Source organism: Brassica oleracea, chromosome C4 (assembly GCF_000695525.1).
Source record: "Brassica oleracea var. oleracea cultivar TO1000 chromosome C4, BOL, whole genome shotgun sequence".
NCBI lineage: Eukaryota > Viridiplantae > Streptophyta > Magnoliopsida > Brassicales > Brassicaceae > Brassica > Brassica oleracea.
This window is the reverse complement of record NC_027751.1, coordinates 24,079,992-24,088,269: the sequence shown is the minus strand read 5'-3', so window position 1 is coordinate 24,088,269 and position 8,278 is coordinate 24,079,992. Positions and strand designations below refer to the sequence as shown.

Sequence of the window (8,278 nt, the reverse complement as noted above, 5' to 3'; positions counted from 1 at the left end):
CCACAAACTCGGAATGTTTTATTTTTATTTGTGAAACTTTGAATATTAATTAATATGATTTCAATTTTACTTTTAATTTCATATTTTCGAATTTAAATTTCAGAAATTTTATTTTTTTTTAAAAATTAATATTTTTTACATTCCGAGGAAATTAATTATATTTTTCACTAGATCGATCGATGCGTTTTTTAAAAAACGTTCGGGCTATACCGAGGGACAGGTTCCTCTGTTTATTCCGAGGAACCAGTTCCCTCGGAATAAACCGAGGAAAAGGTCCGTCGGTATACTCCTACCGATCGATGTATATATGTCCAAACACGCATCGATCGATGAACTTCCGAGGAATTATACCGACGAAGTTCTCCCTCGGTATATTCCGAGGACATTTCCGACAAACTGGTGATCCTCAGAATTTCCTCGGAAATTTATTTCCTCGGAATTCCGTCGGAAAATTCCGAGGGATTTCCGAGGAAAAAAGAAATTCCGAAGAATTATTTCCGACGGCGTGTTTCGTCGGTATGTCGTCGGAATAACGTTATTCCGACGAAATTCCGACGATTTTTTCCCTCAGAATCCCTGATGTTTTCTTGTAGTGTTTAACCCTAACACCCCATATGGAGTGCTTAATGATTATTTAAATAATTAATTGTACTTTACATGTACTTAAGAACTCAAGTTAAGAAAGTAGTAGAATGTGTGCTCCAATGGTAGGTGCTTAACTAGGGGTTCTTAATTAATTTTTTAAAAATTATTTAAAATTATTTATTATATCAAACATATGAAAAGATAATTTAAAAAATAGATTTGAAATTAAAAACATAACAACAAAGATTAGTAAATAAACGAGAATAATTTGAAAAAACATTCGGAACTTAGTTGTTGTCTGCATCCTCTCCAAATTTACTCCATAAATGTTCAACCAAATCAGCTTTGATTTGTTCATGCATTGGCCTATCACGGATTCTAGTTCGAACACCCATCATATTGACGAGATTTGTAGGCATATTTGAGGAAAAATCGAGATTGACATGTGAACTTCCGGTTTCTTCTCCTTGTTGGAATCCTGAAACATCAAATTGAGTATATCCATCTCGTTCGTCTTCTACTATCATATTATGGAGTATGATACATGTTCTCATAATCTTCCCAATTTTGGCTTTATCCCAAAAAAGTACAGGGTTTTTAACAATGGCAAAGCGAGCTTGCAAGACTCCAAAAGCATGCTCGACATCTTTTCGGACAGCTTCTTGATGTTTAGCAAATAAAGCCGCTTTCGGTCCTTGTGGTAATGAAATAGATTGGATAAAAGTTTCCCATTTCGGATAAATACTGTCGGTCAGATAGTAAGCCAAATGATACTCTCTTCCATTGACAGAGAAAGTGACTTGCGGAGCTTGACCATTTATTATGTCATCAAAAACAGGTGAGCGATCAAGAACATTGATATCATTTAAGGTACGTGGAGGTCCAAAAAAACGCATGTCATATCCATAGTTCATACGAAGCCACCGCTTCCAAAACGATTGTGGGTTTTTCCGAACCTCGTGAATATTGCCCTTTCCAAGCGGTGGGACAATGCTTCCACTCCCAATGCATACAATCGATGCTTCCTATCATCCCGGGAATTCCACGAAACTCACCAATATCAAGTAGACGTTGAAGATCAGCCGGTGTTGGTCTTCTTAGGTACTCATCGCCGAATAAATGTATTATTCCTTCCACAAAATGTTCGACACATGACCGAGTAGTAGTTTCACCGAGCCTGAGGTATTCGTCAACCGCATCAGCCGCAGTACCATATGGCAAGACACAAATGGCTGCTGTACATTTTTGAAGTGTAGAGAGACCTTGCCTTCCGAGACCATCTCGTTTTTGTCGAAAGAATTCCATTTCATTGGAGAGTCGATCAACAATTTTCATGAACAACGGTTTGTTCATTCTAAATCGTCGGCGAAAAAGAGTATCAGTGTATGTTGGATTTTCACTGAAATAATCATTCCACTGACGAAGATTGCCCGCTTCACGGTTTCTTTCAATACAGGCTCGCTTTTTTCTTTGTTTTCTTGCTTCGTCTTGATGACCAATGGTAAAATTCTCAAATGTTTGATCAAAATATTGATCAAAATGTTGATCAAAATATTCATCAAATGCATCATCAAGTGAATCTTCAAAATTGTTTTGAGAAGAAGATGCCATGAGAAAGAGAAGGTGAAAAGGTGAAAAGGTGTTTAAAAAACTTAGTGATAAAACGACGATCTTGTTTTGTGATAAAAAGAAGACTTGTGATGTTGAGGAATCGTGAAAATGAAAAGAAGAAAAAGAGTTGTGATGTTGAGGAATGATGATGATGATACAAAGAAATAGAATTCTAATGTTGAGGAACTTTGAAAATGATACAAAGAAAGAGAGATGTGATCTTGAGCAATCGTGAATACAAAGTTAGAGAGAAGCAACTACTTTATAATACAAGTCTCCTAAAACTTATACAAGTCCGTGACATACAAGACAACAAGACTCGTGACTTGATACAACCAAATATTACAAAAGTCTGTGACACAATGGAACAAAGCAACAACACTCGTGACTTGAAACAACGAAACAACAAGACTCGTGACACACTGAACATGTAACAAGACTCCAAGAACGTGTGACTTCCACTCTTTCAATCTTGCACTCTTTTACTCTTTCCCTCATTGTCTCTTTCACCTGAAACACAGTACAATAACAACAACAAATATTAAGAAGAAGTTCTATATATGACTTAAGCAAGCAACGAGAACAAGCAACACAAACTCCACAACATAAACACGGAACAATACCAACACAAGCAACGAGAACAAGCAAATATAAACTTAAACGCTTCTTGAGTTGAGTTAAACTTAAACTTAAACTTAAACATATCGGTCGAACAAGACAAACAAACCGAGACGAAATCTATGGAGACATCAACTCATTCATGAGTTGAGTTTTAAACCCTTCTTCAACATCCGTTAGTGGTCCTTGTTTAGTAATGAGACCGTCGAGTAACTTCATCTTATACAACCTTGATTTCAAAGCCAAATCTTGCTACTTGATGTTCCACATTGTCTGAAACTCAGACAGTTCCTTCCCATCACTCATTGTCTTCTTAGAACGAGCCTTTGCTGCCTTAACACCCGGGGGATGAGTTGTTGCTTCATCATCGTCACTGGAATCCACTTCAGTTGCTTTCGAGCTTGCTGAATGTGAAACATCCCCACACTTCCTCTTTTTGGAGCCTCCATCATTTTTAGCAGTAGACAGCTCGCACCACTTCTGGTCATTACGCAACTCTTTCCAAGCATGCTCAAGGGTGATTTTTTTATTATGGTTAGTGAAAAAGATCTGGTGGGCTAGTTTGAGCACATCATTCTCGTTTTGACCACTGGTTTTCTCTCTGTTCGCAGCTTCGTATGCGCCACAAAACATGCAAACTTGGTCATTGATCTTCTGCCAGCGATTCTTACAGTGTGTTGGCTCTCTCTTTTCACAGCCACCAACAGAGGTACTAGCATTGTAGTACGCAGCTATTCTTTTCCAGAATGCATTAAGCCTTTGCTCATTCCCTACTACTGCATCTTTGCTCGTGTTTAGCCACGAGCTAATGAGCAGAACATCATCTCCTGGCGACCACGTCCTTCTTTCTTTACGAGAGGCATGGTTGTCTTCACCGAAGTTTGAAGGCTCAGTGCCTTGAGTGCCATAGAAGGGAACTTGCGCTTCAGATAGTGAAACGCTTTGTTGACTGCTAAGCAGTTCAACAAAGTTTGAAGGCTCAGTAAATGGATTAAATTCCATCTCGGAAGTGAAAGAAGAGAGAATTAACTGATAGAAATCTGTTTGAGATAGAAGAGAAAGAAGAAGTTTTAAAGCAGTTTTGGAGTTGACATATATCTAACTTCTATTTATTACCCTTTCGCAACCATAATCAAACACAAAGCAAGTCATTTATTATCGACAATTCAAACTAAAGCTAGTCATTTAACAACCTACTGCAACCAAAAGCAATTCCCTTTTCATTACCAACATCAATGCAACCACACCAAACACATTAACTACCTAACCCAACCAATGCAAACAGACCAAGCTTTCAATGACTAAAAAATACTAAAAATTTACCTCTTTTCTCCGGTGAATGCACTCCTTTGCTTGCAAACGATTCTGCAGTTGTAGTCATCTTATTTAACGAACCTTCATCCATGGAGCTCATGACACAAACAAACAGAAAACAACAATGAGAAACAGACCTCAAGAGACAAACAAACAGATACAAAACTAATTCAGGACACTCGATTCAATTCAGACCAGAAGCTAAATGATATAGGAGAACTCTTAAACAATTTCAGACAACATCCATTCATGACACTCGATTCAGTTGATACTATCTCGATTCAATTTCATCCATTTTTAAACAATTTAGACAACAACCATTTGACAGATCAAAGAGGGTTGAAGTTTTACCTGTCTTCATTGTAGACGTCTTGTTTGACGAACCTTCGTCTCTAGCTCCGACCATCTGAAGAAACAAAGACAGACAAATCTTGAGGCAGGAACAAACTAATAAAAATATCAAAGGTCGATTCACACTTAAATGGCAACATCCGTAGCTTTACCTTTCTTTTGTTGACGTAGAGGAGAGCTCCGAGCCTAAGAGAGGAGATCGACACCGCGAGACGCCGAGAGAGAGAGATGGAGGAGCTTCATCCTCGGGGGGATTCTTCATCCTCGAGGAAATCGACACCGCGAGACGCCGAGAGAGAGAGATGGAGGAGCTTCATCCTCGGGGGGATTCTTCATCCTCGAGGAAATCGACACCGCGAGACGCCGAGAGAGAGAGATGGAGGAGCTTCATCCTCGGGGAGATCGACACTGCGAGACGCCGAGAGATTCATCGCAGAGTCGTCGAGGAGAGAGAGAGACGAGGACAGATGCATGCTCATGTTTCTCAATGAGGCGTCGAGGATAGCGAGATAGACGAGGAGAGAACATCGTCGATCATCACGGAGGCTTCGAGGAGAGCGAGAGATACAAGGAGACATCATCGTCGATAGCTCACGGAGCCGTCGAGGAGAGATCGATTTCGTCGAGAGTAGGAGAAGATTGAAGGCGGAGTCGTCGAGAGAGAGATACAGAAGAAACGCTTGTGTTTCGTGAGAGAGAGAGAGAGATAGAGAAAGGGACGCAGACTCGCATCATGCCAACACGTGTCCCATTAGCATCACTTCCTCTGAAGCCTAATTAAGCAGCGCTTCCTCTCCAATTAATTCATTTTCCTTTTTTTTTAAATAAAAAAATCACTAAGCAGCCCACTAACCATCTGCATTAAAGATGGTCTAACAAGCTGTCTCCTAAGACCAAAAAAAAAAAAAGAAAAGAAAAAAAAATTACTTTACAGGATTTTTTTTTTTTTTTGTCAACATTGTTTCATTAGAAACTGGCCCAATGGGCAATACAATCTGGTATTGGGTTATTACAAGATAGGCCCAGATAAAATTACAATAAGCCCTAGTTCTAAGGCGGTGATTGCTACGTGAATCTCCACGCGTCTGAAGAAGAAGTTTCTTGAATCTACACGTGTCTCTTCCACGGCAATTTTGGCCCCTGTCTAGTTTCTCCGCCGCAACGTCTTCCTCTTCTCTGCCTCCATTATTGTCTTAAGCCAACCACCAAACCCGATACCAAATTCACATGCTTTCCACTTTAACCGTAAATACTTGAGCAAAGGGGGCCTCAATCCACAAGAATTGAAACAGAGAAAAACTGAAATTAAACTGAAGATAGATCCTTTATCGGACCGCTGAAGACAACGCCGATTCTTCTGAATCTCCTTCATAAATGATTTCAAGTATCCATCAAACTCCTCTTTCTCTCTTCAGAGATGCTCCTCTTGAACGCCATGAACGGCTACATAAAGAAAGCAGAGACTGACTCTCATATAAAAGAAGCCAGAGTGAGCGGTGAAGGAGGTATATGATCAAGGATTTAACGGAATAAAATTACGCCCCAAGTGGAAAACATAAACTAACTATGATCCAATCACAAAGATCGGACTATTATTAATCGACTCAAAAACGGGAATAAAAGAAAATCATGAAAAACAACCCTGTTTGAATCGATAGATCACATCAAAAGTCGCCATGCGAAAGATAGATCCGACAAGCGGAAGATGAAATTCGCCGAGGGAAGATATATACAACAAAAGAACAAAAAGGGGTAGGTGACCGGCGGTGATACCACCGGCCACCGGGAAGCAACTGTTCTGATAAAAGATCTTTTAGAGAGAAGTTAGAGAAAACGATAGAAGAGAGTATCCCTTGTCTTTACAGGATAATGTTTTCCATCTTAGCTCTCGCAGTCACTCAAATGAAATTAAATTATTAGCTCCCACACTGATTCAAGCGTATAGTTCATCTCTGAACCGGTCACTGTACCAATCGAATGGAGCCAGTTTTCAAAGTTGGACTTTAACACACTCGCTAGCTCCTGCCTTGAGGTCAGAGTTTTTAAAGATCGACGAGGAACAAAATGTTGGCTAGGGTTTAAAGATTGATTCATCAACGTCGCTTTCTCCAAGAAAGGTATAATTAGAAAGCCTCCACCTTCTTCGTCAGTCCATTTCAGTGGTGGTAACGAAGCAGAGACGTGCGAAGGTTTAATGGGGCCTGAAGCGAATATAAAAATGGGGCCCCTTTATAATTTTTTTTTTATCATAGTACAATATATATTTGAAAAAAAAATATTAAGACAATAACTTTAAAAAACTAAGTATTATCTTGAACTTGATCATTCACGTCTTCATTCTCCTTTTCACTTAGATTATCATCCTCTTCAGTGACATCAGTAACATCATCTTCAACCTCCTTATCTTCTTCATTGACATCCTCATCATTTATTTCATTCTCATCTTCCATTGGATCATCAAACTCATCACCACTTCTACCGGATTCATTAAGATTTGCTGATTTTACAAGAAATCTGTCCATAGAACCTTGCATTGATTTCACCAATGCATCAACTCTGTCTTTTTTTTGTCTTTTCTTGGCTCCTGATGCACATGATCTCGTTGGAGGCATATTTTCTGAAATTAATAATTAAACTTAAATCAACAAAGACTGAAAACTAAAAAAATAAAAAAATAAAAAAATTCACCACTTTAACAAAACTGATGATAATATAAGAGACACCTGTAGCACAGGATTGAGAACCAAGAAAGAAGACGTGTGTGCTTGCTTGAGAAAGATTGATGTGAACATTGCACGTAGAATACTTATGAATATATACGAACCAAATATATTAAGTATAACTGCACTTTTTCCTTTTTATTTAGGAGTTTGACATATAAAACATATATTCCTTTTTTCAATTTGGAAAATTGACAATAAAATAAAATACTCATTTTTTTAAAAAGCAATGTAGATAATTGAACTTGTATTGAATAATAAATGGCAAACTTAAACCAATATACTACTAATAATTTTTGGAAATTTAGGGCCCTAAAAATACTATATATTTTGGGGGCCCTAGGCGAAAGCTTTTTTGGATACACTTGAAGCACGGCTCTGTAACGAAGCAACTTTCAAAGGAGAGGACTTGGAATTGCGGAGCGGGTTTCATTATATCAAAAGCTTAGATAATGCGACTGATTTGTTCTGACGACATGCTTCGATCTACTCCCTTACCTTCCGTGATTGATTTCTGTAAGCTAATGGGGGTGGTGGTGAGAATGGAGCGACCCGATGTTGTGATTTCTCTCTATCAGAAGATGGAAATGAGGCGGATTCCACGTGATATCTACACAATGAACATCCTTATAAAATGTTTCTGCAGCTGCTCTAAGCTTCCGTTTGCTTTGTCTACGTTTGGTAAGCTCACAAAACATGGATTCCACCCTGATATTGTTACCTTCAACACCCTGCTCCATGGGTTATGTCTTGAAGATAGGATCTCTGAAGCCTTGGCGTTATTTGATCAAATGGTTGAAATGAAATGTACACCCGATGCCATTGTTGGACCAAATTATTAAGCCTAATGACTCAAATAATATATGGCAAAATGTGAAAATGAAATGGGCCTATGGGTTCTTACAAAAAGCCTTGTTGGCTTTAATGAAATGAAGTTAACAACATCCCACATTGGTTGGGAGAGTTGATTTTGAGGAGTATATATATGTCTTCATGACATGAGAGGTTAAACAGCTCAGATGAAGAGAGAGCTCTCCACGCGCGCGCCGCCGTCCGGCCGGCTCGGCTCGGCGTGGGTC

At 38.9% G+C, this 8,278-nt stretch overlaps 2 protein-coding genes and 1 pseudogene across 2 annotated transcripts; 1 reads left to right on the top strand and 2 right to left on the bottom strand.

Moving 5' to 3' along the window:
- Positions 1–1,094: 1,094 nt before the first annotated feature.
- Positions 1,095–2,694, bottom strand: LOC106338446 (the record flags this gene model as incomplete). Its single annotated transcript, XM_013777420.1, has 3 exons — positions 2,683–2,694; positions 1,553–2,001; positions 1,095–1,455 (listed from the first exon to the last, which is right to left on the bottom strand). Coding segments are annotated over exons 1-3 (822 nt in total), but the record flags the coding sequence as incomplete, so codon positions are not given.
- A 372-nt stretch (positions 2,695–3,066) lies between these two features.
- Positions 3,067–7,013, bottom strand: LOC106338445 (glutathione S-transferase T3-like). The gene is made up of 4 exons (XM_013777419.1): positions 6,798–7,013; positions 4,480–4,534; positions 4,138–4,209; positions 3,067–3,854 (listed from the first exon to the last, which is right to left on the bottom strand). The coding sequence occupies exons 1-4, from the start codon at positions 7,011–7,013 to the stop codon at positions 3,067–3,069; spliced, it is 1,131 nt and encodes a 376-aa protein (XP_013632873.1).
- Positions 7,014–7,072: 59 nt separating this feature from the next.
- The window catches only part of LOC106338444, a 6,961-nt pseudogene continuing 5,755 nt past the window's right edge, over positions 7,073–8,278 (top strand).

Bases quoted from the DNA above. Each gene is read 5' to 3' on its own strand.
- LOC106338445 (XM_013777419.1), bottom strand. From the start codon at position 7,013: ATGCAAGGTTCTATGGACAGATTTCTTGTAAAATCAGCAAATCTTAAT. The intron at 4,210-4,479 runs GTAAAACTTCAA...CCATGGATGAAG, and splicing joins GACGTCTACAATGAAGACAG to GTTCGTTAAATAAGATGACT. The intron at 3,855-4,137 runs GTAAATTTTTAG...TATCTCAAACAG, and splicing joins GCATTCACCGGAGAAAAGAG to ATTTCTATCAGTTAATTCTC.